This window comes from Ips typographus, linkage group LG3, assembly GCF_016097725.1.
Source record: "Ips typographus isolate SLU linkage group LG3, UJ_Ityp_2.0, whole genome shotgun sequence".
NCBI lineage: Eukaryota > Metazoa > Arthropoda > Insecta > Coleoptera > Curculionidae > Ips > Ips typographus.
In genome coordinates this window covers 9,489,844-9,510,342 of record NC_138424.1, presented here as the reverse complement: position 1 = coordinate 9,510,342, position 20,499 = coordinate 9,489,844, and the positions used below count along the sequence as shown (strand labels likewise).

The 20,499-nt window shown below is 34.1% G+C and overlaps 1 protein-coding gene across 2 annotated transcripts in view; it reads right to left on the bottom strand.

Annotated features, from left to right (window-relative positions):
- LOC145726000 (zinc finger protein rotund-like) overlaps nt 1–20,499 on the bottom strand; it is a 192,156-nt gene that overhangs the window by 30,672 nt on the left and 140,985 nt on the right. The window contains exon 1 of one of the 2 annotated variants that reach the window (XM_081974927.1): nt 946–2,059. The exons of the other annotated variant lie outside the window; for it this stretch is intronic. Coding sequence (XP_081831053.1) covers nt 946–1,584 — 639 coding nt within the window. The 5' untranslated portion in view covers nt 1,585–2,059. Of the gene's footprint in view, nt 1–945; nt 2,060–20,499 lie in introns of those variants that run through there. 2 annotated transcript variants of the gene reach the window in all.

Sequence of the window (20,499 nt, the reverse complement as noted above, 5' to 3'; positions counted from 1 at the left end):
CAGATGAGGCAGATACATGTCCAGTGTTAGGTAATTCTTGTAAATTCACTGGAGATACATAAGTACTATTTTCGCAAAAATAGCTCAGTGTGTGCTAAATTGATAAACTACCTCCGTTTCTCCTTTTTTTTTCAAAATAATTTGCTACAGGAGTGTTCTGTAGGTTGTCTAAAAGAAGCAAGACTCAAAATATGTTATAAAAAGTTTTCAATTTTACCCCATTAAAAAATTTTGGTGGGAAGGCAAGATCTTCTAGATCCAAGGACGGAAGATCTATCAAATTACCAAATAATCCCATAAATGGGGATTTTACTGTACTAAAAAATTGCTTTTAGGGGTTCGTTAATGTGTACTATGTAAGTTAATATTTTTAAATTAACTTTTTCTAAAATGTTGTTTTAAATTAAAATAATTACATTTTAATGAATTTCACATACAATTTAAAACAATAAGACAAAAGTTCAGCAAACAAGCAAGCAAACTACTTCTTAAAACAAAAACTGTACGAAGCATGTCCCCTCCTATATGGTAAAATCAGAAATGTACATTTTTGTTTTCAGTTTAAAGTCATATTTCTGGAATATTGAATTCAATCAATGTTATTCTAATATTTTGACTTTTATAAACATTTATAACGAAATTACCTGAGAAAGTGGTGTAGAGTATAGAAGAAACGTTGAAATATTGAAAAAAAAAAACTTGCAATTATATAGAATCAATGGTAAATAAATATTTAATAAATCTTTGGCCTTATAAATATTTAGTGCGTCCTACTGTTACGATTATCAAATGCGACCTTCAAGTTCGATTTAGATGCATAAATTAAGGTTTTGATTGTTGTCTTATGACTGCCGAATTTGGGCCAAATGTATGTACATAATCATAATAGTCGTTGCATATTTTCGGTCAAATTCCTTTTTAGAACATTTTTGGTTACGCACTTACCTTTTCCTCGTGAAAGTTTTCCCCAACGCTTAGGGGGGTGGGAGGGGTGGTCGGTGTCGTTCCCCGATCGGCCCCATCGTCTCCCCGAACGCCGCCGCCGCCCCCCTCCAACGACCTTGAACTTTCCCGCAGGTTTTCCAAATGAGCCTTATACTCTCTGTATTTGAGGTCGCTAAGGTCGGGATTTCTCAAATTCTCCCTCTCCGGTGCGTAACCGAGATCATTTAAGTTGCGGTCAAGCCCGTTGCCGAGATTGCCCCTGTCCCCCAGTGGTCTGTCGTTGTTATTCTGATGGTGGGTAAGGTTAAGGTTACGATCCAGACTTTGGGTCAAGGACCGTTCCAAGTTGAGCCTTTCCAAACTGAGACTATGATCTAGGTTCATTCGTTGATCGTGATGCAAGATCCGTTCCAAGTTGCGTTCTTGCAAAAGCCGATCTGAATTCAGGCTTAAGTTGAGTTCGAGAGGGTTGTTGAGGCTTTGGTGCTGGTGGTTGTAATTTCGGTCCGGATTTCGATGGTAGTCTTGATGGTGGAGGTTGAGCCGGAGGTCGACATTGCGGTCGCCCAACCGATCTCCCAGACTCCTCAAAGTGTCAATCGACCGCTGGAGGTAATTGGTGTTGTTTTCCAAAAGCATGGTGGGAGGAGGTTGGTGGAAGTCCAATCCTCCTGTTCGGTAATCCAGTCTCGAATCCAGGTTTGTTTTTTAAGTTTTTTTTATTGGTTGTTCGGGACGGTATACGCGGTCACACTGGACGCGGCATCAATTTCTTAACTAGTGTAAATTGGTTTAAGAAATATTCTCTGTAGTAAATATGCATGTAAAAACTAATAACAAATTCGGTTTGCTAGGAAGGGCCCAGCAGTCAGTCAAACAGTCAATGGTAATCACAATCAAATATCACTCTCGTGGGGGTTTTGTGTTTTTCTAAGGTACGAAGTTACTCCGGCGTAAAACGTCTCGAGAACCAAAAAAGAAAAAAGAAAAAAATGAAAAATTCCCAAGATCGGACGCGAAGTTGCGTTCCGCGCTCAAGTTGATCGTCGACGTAGTCGTCAAGAGTGGAACGCAGCTAAAAAACGAACGCGTCTACATCGAGGGCAAAAACTACACTAACATACTAAAACATTACAAAAAGCCGCCGCTTTCTGAATTCAGTCGAGCCGGCAGGCAGCATCCAGTGAGCGCCGGCACGGAGGGGTAACGGGTGGGGGTAATTTGTGCGTCGAACCGGGGTGGTGGGGGTAGGCCGTAGCACTGAAATTACGTAACAACGTAATATTCGAACAAGTGAAGTCGACGGATCGTCTGCCGACGCAACGTGGGGTGGGGGTGACGGGGGTAAGGACGGCGGCAGCGGCGTCTCGGCACACAACGCGTTTCCAAGTGCGTATGTTCAGGACGCCTTGCTACACGCGACATGTTTCACTTTTTTTCCATCAGTTTCACAAAATTTCTTACATTTAAGATAACTTTTTGTATTTAATTTTTTTATTATTAGCGAGTTTTTTTCTATGTTCATATTAAAGCATTGCCGGCTGGTAATTTAATTAACCTGTAACTACTCGTGTAAAAAACTATGTTTTTCACACTACTGTAATGTTGCCAAGTCAAAATATTTAATGGCGGTAGATCAAATTCATCATCATTTAATCAGTCAAAAAACGGTGGATCAAAACAAATTCAATCTTTACATTATTATACAGGGTGTCTTTTAATAGTTGTCAAAAATTTTAATCATTGATTCTTGCTATAAATATAAAAACCGTAGGTACAAAAATACAAACTTTTTATTTTTTTTCATTAATACATTATTGTTTTTTAAGTTTTGACATCAGTGACAGATATCACGTGGTTTTAAAGGATAATTTAGCTAGGCAGTCACGTGACCATTGTCAAAATCATAAATCTCAAAAACACTCTTTATATCGAATATTGCCAGAAAACTTTTCTAAGCATTGATTTTTGCCAGTTTTGACCCCAGTTGACTAGTGGAAAACATGGAATTTGGACATTTTGACAATGATTTTTCTTTAAAGTTATATGACAATTATTCAGTCAACTAGTAATAGAAATTTGTTTCTTAAGGGCGAATTAAGTATGATTAATTTCATTTACTCTTATAATATTATAAAATCGTAAGTTTTTTTTTTAAATTAGAGGTTAGATTACATAAATCAAGAATCTTTTCTATACACAAATAATACAGTTAGTAGAACCTAACTGTTTACTATTGGCATTTCTTCAGACAGAATCTCAACTAACCATCGAGGAGTTTTAAATAAAAGTTAAAATGTATATGTGGTGCAATTTACAAAAGAGGACAGAAAAATATGGCCGTCCAACCATACTCAAACTTCAGAGGCCATTTTTCTAAGTTTTATAACCTCGAAGTCCTTCAGGTCAATGTTCTTGCTATTATGCCTAGTATTTAACCATTAAGTCAGAAAGAGGTTTTAATTTGAACTAATATTCAACCACAACCTCAAAGAAATAAATAATTTGAATATGTTATGATTTTGAAATGCGCATTTTTTGAGTAAAAAATTAGATATACAGGGTGTCCGGAAATTGAGACCATCCAGTTGACATTTTCAAATGAGAACCCCCATTTTTTATGTTTTCGAAAAAATAAATGTTGAAAAAAAACTTCCACCGTACACATCGGGCTGGTGTTTGGTTTATTGTCACAAGGTTTGCATTGTTTTTTATTTTTATAGCAAAGCCATTCATTTTAAAGTTTCTAATTTATCTGTTTGCTTTGTCTGCGACTTTATTTCAAACAAATAATAATATTACAATGCGTTTATCATCAACACAAACAATTGAAATTCTGTGTTTTATTTAATAACAAATATCCAGAAAAGCCAATAAACCAGTCAGTAGTTAGTAAAATTGAAAGAAAGTTTTAAGATACGAGTTCTGTAGAAAATAAGTCAAAAAGTAGACGTCCTGCTATAAACGAAGATTTTTTTTTTTTTTTTTTTTTTTTTTTTAAGTTTTGTGATGCACCTAATCTTAAGATTAACAAGCATCCTAAATATAACCTAATTTACTACAGTGATTTAACTGTGACATTCCCAGCGGTCCATCACAGGTTTTCGCGTGTTTCGCACCTGGTCAACTGTTGTGCCTAACCCGCACTGTACTCTGCTTTTTCACAGTTCACTTCACAGGTTCACAAGCTCAAACGGTTTAGTTCTTTTGAGCCTCCTCACTGTGTTCTGGTTGTCTAGCAGTTGAAGCGCTTCAACATTCGGATGGTTGTGGAGTCTTTCTTCATGTCTCCTGGCTGCTATCGCTATTTCTTCTTTGACTGTCCGCACCTGTAGCTCCCGATGCAGATCCTCATTCCGAACATACCAGGGTGCATTTACAATGTTCCTTAGTACCCGATTCTGAAACACTTGTAGGCAATTGTAATTGCTTGGTTTGGTACAACCCCACAACGGAAGGCCATATGTCCACACTGGTTTAAGGACCTGCTGGTAAACCAGTAGTTTGTTTTTGATGGAAAGCTGCGAATCTCTTCCCAGTAGCCAATACATGCTTTTATATTTGAGTTTTAATTGTTCAGTTTTCATTTTAACGTGAACTTTCCATTTAAGCTTGACATCAAGGTTAAGACCTAAATATTTAGTAGTTTGTTTGCGAGGAATTATATTGTTGTTTAATTGCACTGAAAGATGGTTTACTTTTCTATTTGTAAAATTCATATGAACAGATTTATTTTCATTTAATTTAATCCGCCACTGTGCAGTCCACGCGTTTATGGCATTTACTGCATATTGAAGATTGGCAGTTGTCTCTTCTATGGAATTTCCTACTGCTAGAACTGCAGTATCGTCAGCAAATGTTGCTAGTTTTATGTTGTCTGTTACAGGTATGTCGCAAGTATATAACAAGTATAGCACTGGTCCAAGGACACTGCCTTGGGGGACTCCAGCGTTTATGATTTTTAATTCCGAGTACTCGTTCTCTTGTTTGATTCTGAAGGTTCTTTGACATAAATATGATTCTAATAGCTGTGTATACTGCAATGGAAAGAGCACCTTTAATTTCTTGATGAGGCCATCATGCCAAACTTTATCAAATGCCTGGGCGACGTCTAGAAAGACGGCGGAGCATATCTCCTTCTTTTCTAGGCAGTCTTCAATTATTTCTGTTATTCTATGTACTTGATCCACTGTAGAATGTTTGTTGCGAAACCCAAACTGATGGTCAGGAACCATCTGTCTTTCATCAATGATTTTCTTCAGCCTTGTATGAAAAAGTTTCTCAAATAATTTTGATAGCACAGGTAGGAGAGAAATGGGTCTGTAAGATTTAGCTTCGTTTACGGTTTTGCCGGGTTTTGGTATCATAATTACGTCTGCCGTTTTCCACAACATAGGAACGTATTTCAAGCGAAACGAAGCATTAATTAAATGGGTAATTTTAATAACCCCTTTTTTTGGGAGTTGTTTAAGTATTTCTCCCGTAATTAAATCATAACCTGGAGCTTTTTTGGAGTTTATGTTTTCTTTTATTTCTTTGATTACCTCCTTTGGTGTTACTAATTTTATTTCTAAACTTTTTTGTGTTGTTTCTGTTTGAGGACATTCTGCTTGTTTCTCGTTTGGTTGGAAAATATTTTGCAGGTAAGTGGCAAATAGAGCAGCTTTTTGTTTGTTGGTTCTAGCCCAGATGCCACTCTCTTCTCGAATTGGAGGTATTGATTTTATTGGTCGATTTAATCTTTTAGCGGCTTTCCAGAGTGAATAATCTGAGTTCTGATCATCAGTTAGTTCCCTAAGGTACTTGTTTATTGACTCATTTTTAATTTCTTGAATTTCCCTCTTTAATTGTTGCGTTAGGTTGTTTAGTACAGTTTTATTTTCTCTCGTTCTGGACTTTTGCCACTCTTTTCTAGCTCTCCTCTTCTCTTTTATAAGATCGCGTATTTCCTTGGGATAGTTTATTCCAGCGGTTCTTCTTCTTATTTCTGGGGTGTTATTCCATGCTGCTTGCTGAACATCAATAATGAATTTTTTTGATTCTAATTCTAATTGCTGTATTGATTTGATAGGTACGTTCAACTTAATTCTTTCGTGAATTTCCATTTTAAAACTTTCCCAGTCAGTTTTTTTATTTGTTAGGGTCGGATTTGATCCTTTAGTTATGACGTATTCACTGAGCGTTAGTAGGATCGGTGAATGATCAGAGGATAGTCCGTGTTCTTCCTCAATGTGTACATGACTTACTGCAAGTTTTCTTGAGACGAAAAAATCTAGGAGATCTGGAACCTTATTGATATCCGTTGGCCAATAAGTAGGTTTTCCAGTTGAGTGCCATTTGGCATCTAATTTGATGATAGCTTGGTACAGTTCCTTTCCCTTTTTTGTTGTCAACCGCGAACCCCAATGGGTGTGTTTGGCGTTGAAGTCTCCGCCGACAATGAATTTTTCTCCTAACGTAAACGAAGATGAAAAACTAAATGATTTATTATCCTAGAATCCTAGAAATATGAGCATTTGTCAAGTTTCCCGCGACTCTGATATCCCTAGTTACCTCACTACAGCAGGATGATGCACCACCACATTATGCAATACAAGTTAAACAATATGTTAACAAAGTAGCATTTCCCAACAGATGGATTGGAAAGGGTGGATCAAATGAATGGCCTCCAAGATCTCCTGATCTCAATCCTTGTGACTTTTTTTTTGTAGGGCCATCTCAAAAATTTTGTTATTTATCTAAACCTGAATCAATTGACGACTTAGAAAAAAATTAGAATTAGAAGAGAGTGTGCTAACATTAGTCAAGAAACCATAAATAGGGTCCAGCGTGAATTTATCGTTGGTTTGGGATAATGCCAGGCACAAGAAGGGTTTCAGTTTGAACAACTGTTATTTTCTCGAAAACAGCTGAATATCGACATAGGATATGCTACATGAAAAATACCCAGAACTTTACGTAGAATCCATGATTGCAATAAAAAATAGGGGTTCTCATTTGAAAATGTCGACTCGAAGGCCATATCTCAATTTTGAGACACCCTGTATATTTAATTATTTTTTCAAAAAATTCGCGTTTAAAAATAATAACATATGTGTCCGAGCATTTTTTTGAAAGATAATTTCCTGAATTGTAATCGAATTTATTCCATACTTTATTCTTCATTCTCTTTTACTTTATACTCTTGTCTTCGTCTTCTTATTTTATAATATTTCAGTACTTGTCCATAAAATTGCTATGGTGTACATAATACACCTCGCGAGCAGTAGTGCAATGTTGCCAGGTCTACTGTTAAAACGGTATATCTACCGTTTTTTATATATAATCTACCGTTTTTCATTACATTGTTATTATGTGGTTTGTAAAACTTTTTATATACTTTTTCAGTTTATTGAATTGGAAATTTAATGAGGATTCTAAAAATGGCTCTAAAACAGTCATTTTCTTACTCCAAATTATCCTCTAAAACCACATGATGTCTGTCACTAATGTCAAAATTTGACTAAAATTTGCAAGAATTACATTTTAACACAGTTTTCGAAACAAGACGATTTTTTTAGATTTATGGCAGTTATTTTGACAATTGTCACGTGCACGTATAGCTAAATAGTATTCTACAATCACGTGACAACTGTCACTAATGTCAAAACTGTCAAACTATGCTCTAAAGTTGCAAAAAACAGGGATTAGAAACGTTTTCTTGTAGTATTTGATATAAAACGCGTTTTTGAGATGTATGACAGTTATTTCGACAATTGTCACGTGACCGCCTAGCTAAATAGTGTTCTGCAATCACGTAACAACTGTCACTAACGTCAAAACTGTCAAACTATGCTCTAAAGTTGCAAAAAACAGAGTTAAGAAACGTTTTCTTGCAGTATTTGATATAAAACGTGTTTCTGAGATTTATGACAGTTATATTGACAATTGTCACGAAGCTAGGTTAGGTTAGGTTATGTTAGGTTAGTTTTTAGAAAACTAGAAAGTTTTCGCTATATGATATAGTATTTAGTTCTTTTGATTCTAATATTAATCAACGCTAGCGATATGCGTCTAGTAAAGATATATGTAGAATAATATACAGGGTTTCAATCAAAAAACCCTTATGTTTGTTTCATAATTAAAAAACCGACGCTAGAGAAAAACTGAATACGTTTCTGGATTCTACAAAAAAAAATATCTAATAGAATCCGTTTTCACTTCAAAAGTGTTATTTTTCAAATTTTCTTTGCATCTTAATAAAAACAAGCTAGATACCTTACAAAAGTGTCGAAAATGGGACACCCTGTACTTACTATTGATGCGTTGGTTCATCCTTAGTAACCTTATCTTTGTCCAGAAAATAGCTTGAATTCTCCAAATGTTTCTTCCTCTTCATCAGATTCTTTTACATTTTCCTCTGAATTGGAATTATCATCAAGTCTTCTACAACTTTCTGAGGTATTTTATGACATTTACTTATAGATTCCTAACCAAACCAAAAACACATTTTTACGTAGAATACGATGGCGTGTTTAGAAAAAATCTATCAATACTACAAAACTTTTAAAGAAGTTACATGGAGCGATAGTCAAGTCTGATTAACTTCTTGTCACTGTCAAATTGCCGCTTTGTTGCAAATTTTCAATTTGCAGTTATCGTATATCAACCGTCTTAGAACACCGTTTCATGTTAACTTAACAAAACATGTGTTAACATACAAATTATAACAAACATGATTATGACGTAAACAGAATTGTTTTCTCATAGGGGTAATTATTCGTCTACATTTTACTGTCACATCGAGGTAAGATATATTTGTAATAATAACTCCTCCATATGATGCATAAAATGCACATGTGGTGGATTTTTTCAATATCTGAATTATACCAGTACAAGTACGTATAAGTTGGTTTTACTGTATGATGAATGAATTACAGAAAAATAGGCATACACAATAAACTAGAAGATTTAGTAGCAAAACCTGTTTAACAAGTATAATAAGTGAAGGATATTAAGGTCAGACAATATTCAATTCATTTTTCAGTTAAAATATTGATGATTTTTTTTCGACGATTTTTTTACATACAACGGTTTTAAGGAAAGTCTAATGTGATCAAATCAGGTGGCAACGGCAACTACTTTGATAATGCAGTTCTGAATTTTTTATAATAATTTGTTGAAAATATTACGTAGTTGCTGTTCATGTTCACAGTAGTGCAAAATGTAAATTAGTTTATAATGAGAGTTCGTACTTCTAATTATATTTAATTAATTAAACTGTTTTTACAATATTTATATCATTTTATGAATAGTTCTCTTGCATACGTTTATTATTATAATGCTAATTTTCGCACATCTTCAATCTGCATCCAAAACAAACAAGTCGGGTAAACAACCTCTACAAATATGTATCAACCTCTTCAAACAATGTAAATTTGTTATACGTATACATGCAACAAGTCAGTAAACCTTTCTATCTAGCGAAAGTGCCGATTAGTTACGTATTTGATTTACTTTCGGTAGATTTGCTTTTTAGTAAATGATAAAAGTTTGATTTAAAACAATTACGATTCTCATTGACAAAATTTTCAAAGTACATTCATTTATTTAATTATCTTAATTATCAGCTGTTTTATTCAAAGAAGAGTTTAATTACTGTTATCTGAAAATGATAATGTTTAATTTCAGATAATAAGATTTTACTGGCTTTGGTTTTGTTTTTTTTTAGCTATCATTGTCTTGACATTGTGTTTTGCCACCCTGACACACCCACTCTGTATGTATATTAATTGTTTTTGTGATTCTTTCATCTTTGGTATTTTTACAAATATTTGTTTCGACAAGTTTTTGAATAATTAATTATTTTGAAATGTTAGACTTTTTTTTGGGGTTAAGTTTTTACCGTCTACTAATTACACAAAATTGTAATCCAATCTTAGTCAATCCCAAACATTTTAATAGATAATAAATAATATAAATGATGTTAATAAGCAATTACATTATTTGTAGTCACGTGACCGAATCTATACACGGATACCGATGTAAAGCTGCACGTTTTCACTTAAACTCTAATAAATACAGTGTGTCCCAACAATAGGGTATTAGTGCGTTACCCCGTTTGCTCTAAGCAGTTTGAGGAAAAATTTCTGGTAAATAGTACAAAATTCAAAGTGGTTCAAAAATACACTTGTATACATATTTATCCTTTTGAATACTTTTTTTAGCTAATGTTTGCTATTATTTACTTCAGTCTGATCTTTTGGTTTGTATTTTTATCTTATTGTATGTTTATTCATCATTAACCTAATTATTGTGAAACTTACAGTTTGTAATATTCAACTAACGTTTTTCATTAAATTAGCTTGATTTTTTGGTACTTTTACCTCCAGAAAAATTTATTCTTAGGAAAATTTTTATAGAAATGACAGAATTGTGCAAAAATAGCGTCGGATTTCACGGTTAATTATCTTTGGAAAAAGATTATTTTAAGTGAAAGTAGTATACTTCATACTAATGCAATTTTACTTTACTTTGTCAGGTTAAGCTGGTTTTCCCTTACTGATTTGATAAATTCTTTAGTTAATTGATAATAAACCGTGTTCCTAAGGGAATAAAAAAGGCTTTCAGAATCTAACATAAAAACATCAGGATCGTATTTAGAAAAATTAAGTTGATGGTGGTTCTGTCACAGGTAACGTCAGTTTAAAAAGCATTAAAAGTGGCTGTAAATAAGTTGTCGAAAAATTCATTATTTAAATACTGGGTGTTTCGGGAGGAAAGGGAAATATTTTGGGAATGCGTTCAGGAGGTTAAAATAAGATAAATAAACCCATATTGTTTAATCCGATTCTTAACCGTTGCTGATATAATCGGTCCTTAAGTTTTTTGTGACTGTTTTTCAGTTTAAAAGCAATACAAACAAATAATTGTGGTCTAAATAACAAAACTATACTAATTTAGAATATTTTCGAAAATACCCCCACCAACTTCAATAGAAGCTGCAGCACGCTTGTTAATCTGTTGAGTGGTACGCTGAATTGCTTGGGGATTGTTTAAATTAAATTAATTGTTTGAATTAAACAGTATGGGTTTATTTATATTATTTTAACCTCCTGAACGCATGCCCAAAATATTTCCCTTTCTTCCCGAAGAACCCTGTATATCTGAAAAACCGAAAAAAAATTTGATGTTTTCTAAATGTAATTTTATCCTGATTCTAACCAAATCGTATCTTGGACAAACTGTATACTTTTTGGTGTTTTATAGGGAGTTCCATTTAAAATATGAAAAATGGTACCTATTTCTGGTCTCCCTTTTGAAAGTTTCTGAGACGTCCCTCATTGATGTTGTTAAATTTTTCTGTTTGTACTGTTTGCATAATCGATCGTTGTTCTGGACTATATGTGACTTCTGCTAGAAATTCTCTACTAAACCTGATGATTAATTAAACTAGTCTTACACGTAAAATTACAAAAGTTCAAAAATAACGTAAAATATGGGCTCTAAAGGACTGATTAGCCTAACAGACATTTTCACACATAAATTAGGCATTAATAACGAGCCAGATCATTAAATCTCCAAATTTAAATGGACCAATTTACCGGAGGAGGCACAATGGTTGACGTCTAAATAAAAAATCGCGCGACAATTTTTACGCGTCAAATTATTTCGTCTCGGCACAAAACTAATTTTGACAAATCGTGTCCCGACGCTGGAAAAAAACTACCCTTAATAAGCAACACCTCCCTAATCGACTTTTTATTCAAATCTAGAAGAAAAACGCTTAGTCGGATTCCGATATAATTATTTCCATGGTAGTGACAGAGACCATCTGACTGATGACGGTGCTCTTCAATCTCCGCGTCAGCCTTGATGCTTTTTTTTCTCACGAGGATATGCAAATCGGCCCTAAACAATCCGTACCTGTGTGTGTCACGATTCCGTAGTGGACCCTTCAAAGGAACTCCGGCATGGTACGGATTCCCCTTATTTAAATAACCATCGCCCAGCTGGTTGCTCTGCACGACCAAGTGACAGTATCGGGCAAGACTTGCGCTGGCCGGTTGGACGTTTGGTCAGATTTAACAGGGGGGGCATTTGAATCGGAATAATAAAAAAGACCTTAGCGGGTACTGAATGGGTGTTTTTATGCCAGTTTAAACGTGGACCACCTTGCTTTCGAAAATGCACGGTCACAGTCTGAACGTCGCTATGACCAGGGGTCAAAAAAGGGACCAGATTTTTTCGGGAATAATAATCAATTCCCATTCACTGGAGATTTTTTTCCGTTACGTTTGGTATTAGTAGGGTAGTTTTTAACGTATTTTTTTTCTTCCAACGATTTTTTTTTGCTCACGTGGCTCGTGCCTTCTGTGTCCACTGGGGGTTTTGATTGCCCTAGTCGCTGTCTATTAAGGGTTCTATAGAGTGATATTTTTTTGCTAGACCATGATTTGCAAATTATTTTTATTCCCTTCAATGGAAGTTTTAATTAATTAGGTCAGTGGTTTAATGAAGATATCAGGAAAGGATTATGTTCACTTTTGTCATTAATATTTTGGTTTTTTATTGATTTGAATAGGAAAAAATAGTTTGATCAATCCTTCTGGTCAATTAACCACTAATTGCACTGTCGGACTTTAAACTGAGTATATATAAGTCTCTAAATCTTCATTATCACAGTCTGACTTAAACTTAGTTAAAATCTATGACAGTTCAATAAACGAAACAGTTGAAGAGGGAGAAAGGAGAGGAGAAAAATATACTGGGTGGTCTAAAACTGAAAATATTTTAGATGTCGAGGTTCTGAAACTTGAAAATTACAAAAAGTTACTAGTTTTTAGTTTTTAGAGAAAATATTGTAGTTACCTATCTTATTTCATTGTTATTTCATAATCGAAAAAAAGCGTTTTAATTCGTTTTTTTTAAAACCAGTATCAATCCCAAATTGCTTCGTAAGATTTTTAAAAGCTTAATCATTTAACTGAAAAATTTGCAACTAAAATGCATTTACTTCTTTCACGTTTCTGCTTCACTCTTTATAAGTAAACTTGAATAAATATTCACACTGTTCACTTTTTTTCCAGTTTAGAAAAAACGTCAATCAAGCCACTTTATAGAGCTGGAGCATGACCATTCAGGATGAATGTTACCGGTTGTCCCGCGACGTGTGAATGGTTACTATAGGATCTCCATCTTTTTTTTTTCAGTTAGAGAACCCGTCTGCCTTTTTTACGTTTCGAAACAAGTTCAACACGCGGCATCGAAAGTGGCTAAAAAAACCGCAGGTTCATTGAAGGAGGCTTTTTTCCGATTTATTGTTCTCGGCCTTGTCGGGTTCCGTCGTGGTTCGATTCTGCGCTGGCCAATTTGTTGCCTCAAGTGTCCTAACCGCAACTTGTAATCATATTCCATGCTAATTATCGTATATACCAGGTTGTCAAATCGGGGAGGTTTGCAGGCTTTAATCATTCAGAACAATTACGATTACAACTTTTTTTCATCTGGTTATCCGAAATTCCACCTTAAATTTTTCCTTCCTACTATAAACTTCACGAAGGACTGTTGCGTGTGTACTATTTCAAGAAACCAAACTAATTATTCCGGAGATTTCGTATGCTCCTTCTATAATTATAGATTTCTGTATAATGACCTTCCTCTTCGCGTCTCTCTGTCTTCGAATGTATGGTTTTGCCTTTAAATTTAAGACAGCACTAATAATATTCTGACATGCAAAGGAATTCTTTTTAAGTGACCAGGGCATTAGTGGTTATTTTCTACATCCGTTTCATTAAGAACAACTCTCACACATAAAATACTTATAGAGGATTGGGGTTTTTGGCTTCTCTGTTCTTCAGAGAGAACCGATTTGGATGTTGCTGAAACTAGCATTTCTTAAAATGTTCTAAATCTGACAATCATTAGAGCTACGTTCTTCAAAACATTCAGTGGTTAAGTCCACAAAAGTTTTGGGGTATTAAGCCTTAAAGGAATCTCTCACCCTTTTTTTACAACTAGTATTACCCATTGCGATAATAAACGCATAAAAAACCCACAGGTCAGCATTTTATCTAAAAGATCCTAATATTCTGTAATTGTTGGCGTCCCTTTTGGTACCAATGTCTTAAAATCCGCAGACAGACAGAAGAATTATGGTGTTATCATAAAACACCCTGTATCCATATAGTAATAGCATGTTTCATGTTTGTTTAGAAACGTATTTCAAATATACATTATGGTGTGTCCTTATTGGACAACCATATTTCTGATACCATCATATTGCATTAATAAGATAAACTTGATAATCTGTTAACCAACCAAATTTTGTTGTTTTATGTATGTATCATTGTCATACTATTGCAATCTACGTCTACTTCTAAGTATGTCATGTATCTAAAGTCAATCGTTCCCGAGATATTTACTCTTTTGCCATAATTGTCATTTGCTGACTGAAAAATTTTATTAGAATGTATTAATAAACCTTTATTACTTGACTGTTAAGTAAGGTCTATTTGAACAATACATGTTTAAGTTTTAGTAAATAATTATACAGGGTATCCAAAAAATTGGTGTAAAAACTAGATTTCAAAAAAGATTGAAATTAATTTTTTTATAGAACAAGTCAAGTTTGGCTAAAGTGATACAGTTTGACTGCAATATTTAGACAGTTTGTTTAATTCCATTTAGGAGCTGCACACTGAACAATTACGGACTCTTCAAAAATTTCCGTAAATCTAACCGATTCCGAGATATGGTATTCGACTTATAACGATTATAAAAATTGTTGCCCAGTTCTATGTAACTTAGGTCACTGGGTGCAGAAAGTCATTATAAACATTTTTGGGTCTTTGCAAAATTTTCGTAACTCTAACCGTTTCAGAGATATTCAATTTTTTTTGGAAACTGTATATAAATTTTGTATCTCCACCATTTTTGAGGTTACACCCGCTGTAAAAATCTTGAAAGGTTCGTTTTTAACTTCTCTTTCACTTCCTGCTAACCACAACACGATTGAACATATACAGAGTGTTCAAAAACACTTAAATTTGCAACTAACGCTTTGCTAATTGTGACCACGTTTGCCCAGTTCTATGCTGTAGAAAACTTAGTACACTGGGTGCAGAAAGTCATTATAAACATTTTTGGGTTTTTGCAAAATTTCCGTAACTCTAACCGTTTCAGAGATATTCGATTTTTTTTATATTTTTTTTGGAAACTGGGTATAAATTTTGTATCTCCACCATTTTTGAGGTCACAGCTACTGTAAAAACCTTGAAAAGTTCGTTTTGAACTTCTCTTTCACTTCGTGCTAACCGCTACACGATTAAACATGTACAAGGTGTTCAAAAAAAGAAAAACAGTTAAGTTTGAATTAGCGATTACCGATCTGCCAGTTGTGACCAGTTTACCCGGTTAAAGGTTAGTGTAAACCTAGCTCTCTCAATGCAGAAAGTTACTCTGAACATTTTTGGTCTTTTGCAAAATCTGTGTAATTCTAATCGTTTCCGAGATATTTGACTTTCTTAACTTTTTTTGGAAATTGCATCAAAATTTTGTATCTCCGTCATTTTTTGAAGTTTCAGCGACTGTAAAGAGCTCAAAATGTCGGTTCTAAACTGCTCTTTCACTTCGTGCTAACCACAACACGATTTAACATATACCTACAGAATGTTAAAAAAAAACACAGTTAAATTTAAAACTTTGTGAGAAAATTGTGACCGTGTTTACCCTATTCCATGTAAGTGGCGTAAACCTAGTCTACTAGGTGCAGAAAGTCATTCTGGACATTTTAGCTTTCTTGCAAAAATTCCGCAACTCTAACCAGTTCCGAGATATTCGGCTTTGATAACTTCTTTTTGGAAATTGCATCAAAAATTTGAAAAGTTCATATCTTTGTCATTTTTAAGGTTTCAACGACGGTAAAAAGTTTAAAATGTTCGTCTCAAACTGCTCTCTCACTTTTTGCTAACCGCAGCACGATTGAACATATACAGGGTGCTCAAAAAATAAAAAGAAAGACAGTTAAATTTGAAACTAACGCTCTGCCAGTTGAAGGTTGTTAAGTTTAAAACTAATGCTAGTTATTTTCCTATTAACGATTATTATTAATGCATTTTTTGTTTGCTCCTTGTTTTAGTAACGTAAATTTAAGTAAATAAGAACCAAAATCGCTTACCATGTATCTTAATTCTAACGTCAAAGTCCATTGAGATATTAGTATAATTTTTGCTCTTTTCAATCTTAAATACGTTTAATTTTTGTGAGTAGCAACGTCAAGTTTACCAGACACTTATTGAAAATTTTGACTTGTATTATAACATTACAAGAGTTATTATAATATTGATAAATATCAAGTTTTCAGTTTCTGCCAGATTTTGCCTCTCAATTTTTATACTGAATAGCCCCTTACAACACTATATTTCGTAACATCAACATCATTGAAGCTCGTTTTATGAAAAAATCAAAACCTTCTGATGATGATACACTGTGAATAAAAAAAAAAAGAATCTGCACCCTAATAAGCAGTCGTCTGGCCTCCATCCCTCAATCAAAAAAAGAGACTGTTTGCTATACATCAGAGGGGTGATATACTTTTGCCTATACGAAAAAAGTGACCTTAACAAAACGCGGTCAAAGTTACACAGTAGAAACAAATATAGCCGGTCAAAGGTCCTCAGGTTAGGAAAAGGGCCTTATAATTTATTCCGCACTTTTTGTTACATATGGGGAACGTGTCAGCGAGAGACACTCTGTATAACAGCTTTCTTTAAAGATGATTATCGGCAATGTCCTAATCTCGAAAACAACTTTTATAACATGCACCTTCATTGTGTCCGGCAGCTATTCCTAACGGTATGGCCGGCTCTTCATACTGATTTAACCCATTTTTTGTGCAATCGACCTCTTTTGAGCAGTTCAATAGGATGTACCGTAACATTCTGTGATGGTAAATTAACAAGTTTCAGTATATAACTGAAAATTGTCGGCAAAGGGTGGATAATTGGACAAGGCAATCAACCGTTTTATTATTTTACTGCTAGCACAAAAAAAGAACGTCTACAATCTTCACAAAAAAAAACACCGAGAATCACTTCCGTCTAGGTAATATTGGGCAATTGGGAAAAGGGTTATACAACCCTTTCTTTTATGGTCCCGGTGACGGTTTATTGGGAACTTTTACCAGCTTTTAGGTGGTCAGTTTAAAGAAAACCTTGCACAATTTCCAACTCATAAAAGAGAAGAGTTTATAACGTGAAAGGTAAAGCTGCCAACTGGAAAGATTGCGGTTGACGAGTCGATGTTCAAAAATAATTAGCTTTTATGTCGATGAACTGATCAAGTTTTAAGCGGATGCAGTCCAATTGGTTAAATTCAAATTACTGGTTGTGTTCTTGCAACACTTGTTTTTGGATTCGATTGAAAAACGCGTTATCCTCAACATAATAAGTATTTGCGAACTAAAATAACCAATAAGATAGCAGAGTAAGTTGTAATTACAAGTTTATTTGTGCAAATATACTTTTTTAGTCAACAAAAAATTAATTAAAGAAAACATGAACAAATGTTTGTAAGTTTTGAATATAACTCCTTGTTTCCTATAGTCAATATGGTTGCAAGTTTTTTTATTACCCTGCATATCCAAGAAAATGTTTAAAACACCAAAAAATTGATCACCACCATATTTCGAGACAAGCAAAGATTATAATGACAAAATAGCAAATATTTAGCTGTCTTGATTTTTCCGTGAACAACATTGAGTTGACAATAAAAAATTAAAAAGAAATGGTATAGTAAAATGGCAGTGACGTTTACGTTACCAGTTTTGTTTCTGAAATTGCAACACCCTGTAGCCTGTAGAGAAGAAACGATGTATTTTGACGGTATTTTTAAAAGTAGGAAAATGCGATCGACAGATTTGACACATTAATTTGGTTTTTGTAGATAAAGAAAATGTTTTTAAATAATTTGATTTTGGAAACTTTCATGTAACCCCTGTATCGGTGTGTTATAGAACTTTTTGAATAGAACCTGTTGATGCTCACGTTTTTAAATAGAACACCATGCAATATAATTTCTCCTCAAAATGATCCAGATTTGGCTTTTGAAAGTTAAAAATATACAGGATACCTCCCAATGTCGCTACGAGACAAAAAGTCAGGTCGTTTAAAGACAAAAATTATTTAACATATGTCTGAAGTTGCTTAGTTTTTGAGGTAGAGGGCGTTGCAGTAAAAAAAGTTAATATTAATATGTATAATTGTATACAATACAACGTTGTATAAAGCATACATAAACAATATAAAATGAATCTGTAATTAGGATTTCAGAAACTAAAGAACTCTACATAGTTTATAATTTTGAGGTTTCGTACCATAGTCAGAGAACTCCCTGTATATTTCTCTCTTTATTTGCATCAAATTTCTTTAAATTCATTTTAGTAGCCATTGTAAAAATAATTATAAACTATTTAATTGCCAATTGTTGAACTATTAAACTATGACACATAAAACAAGACATTATTTATAATTGCAAAGCCTGGTGACGTATTTGCTCGTAAAAACCGAACGCGTAATTTTTAGAAAATATTTGTTTTATGGCTATCATTTTACCGATTCATAGAAATAATCTATATATTTTAAGGAGAAGAATAATATGCAAACTTGCTTGGTATATTAAAAAAATATATTGCAATAACCTAAATAGCATAATATACGTTAATGCAGTGATTATGTTAGTAAAACATAGCACTCGAAAAGATTTGAAAAAGTGAGTGTTTCATTTTAAAATATTGTAGGTATAAGTTTTACTCAATTTACTAAAACTTCAGTTACAAGGTGTCAAGCAAATTTTTTTGTTTTTTATATGATTCAATCAATCAATATACGGAAAAACAATTTTTGTTCATGATAAAGTGAAAAAACATTCAAAGATAAGAATATATATGAGTTTATTAAATGGCATCTTTTAGACACTTACAGCGTATCAAAGTGTCAATTTGGCAGTCTTATTCACATTTGCTACATTATGACTTATACTATTGCTTCTATAGTAACTTAAAAAACTGCCATTTTTTTTGTACTAAAGCAAAAAGTGTACTTTTTATCTTTCGATCACCAACATAGTGACTGAATTGTCATATCAATAAAAAAACATTTTTTTTTTAATTTAAAGTTTATTTAATTGGTATTTCGATAGCATTTAAAAGACGTGATATTTCCTGTATTCGAGATCTCATGCACATCAAACAGCCTTGATTCTAATCAGTTCTCGTGACAGTTTTGCAAAAAAATAGATACAAAAAAGTCTCTAAATTAATTTGGAGGTGAAGCGTGAAAAGTCTGTCAGAGAAAAAAAAACATAATCGCGGTAGTTTGATGTTAATTATTAAAATTATGAAGACTCTAAAGTGATTGCTGTGTGTAAAATTTGATAATTAATATGGAAATACCAAAAACCTGGTGAACAGAGCGTTGAGAGAATTAATTTAGCAAAACTTGTGATCAAACTTCAATATTTGTTGAGTTTTTCTAAAGGCTAATCTAACTTTCAAGATTTCAAATACAGATTGATGTTTCGTAGAGTTTTGAATAAAGGTGGCAGAAAGAGAGAAAATATACTGGCAGAATCACTTTACATCAGGTACATCAGACTGAAAAAAAAAAATGATTTGCGGAGGCGAATGACAAGGTGGAAAGCAAATCGATACCGAATAATACGAGGCAACACCGCGCTGAATTCGCCTCAGATTCGGGTGTCTTGGTTGTTATATTTATAAAGAATATGAACAATCAATAGGAAACAGGGTTTGCGACGCCCTACCCCACCTCGATATTTTTTGGGAACTCCAGACGGCGGGAAAACAGTCGATAATGCCCACGTATTTCGGCTAAAAGCCGCATAAAATATTCGATTCCCCAACACACGTTAAACGATTTTCTGGATGTCTTAATAATGTTTGAAAGTGTTTCCACCACAAAAGCAGACGCAGATCAACCGATAATCTCCCCCAACCCCTTCGGTGGCAACTCGAAGAGTAACACCTGTAATCCTAGTAATCGGCAACAATCGCCCCATTTTTTAAAGTACCAATAAGTGGTCTATTTTACCCATTGATCGACCTTTCTTCAGTCTTCCCAAAAGGATTGATCTGATTTCAGGCCTCAATCGCACGAGCACATAGTCGGGGGTTTTATAATGCAGATCCGAGGCGTTTCGCTACATTTTGCCACCCTTTCATTCAATGCACCCCTATTGAATAGATTTGTCAATATTACGGTGTCGTTAATATTGAAAACCGATAAATATTTTGAATTGAGTAACGATCTTAATAGTCGCATATATTAGAAGGGGTTGCATTTTTATCCGGCTAATGGATCGGTATTTTGATGTTCTAGTTAGCATCTTTTTCTGTCTTTTGATGCAGTGTCGAGGTTTTGTCGATAGGCATTGAAGTGTGCGGTGATCGGTGGGAAAGGTGGTTTGCATACCGCATTATGTCACCACTGATGGATTAGTACCGATCAACCTATGCAAATCTGTAGTTTCGACAGCATGTGGCTGGGAATTTGTTTC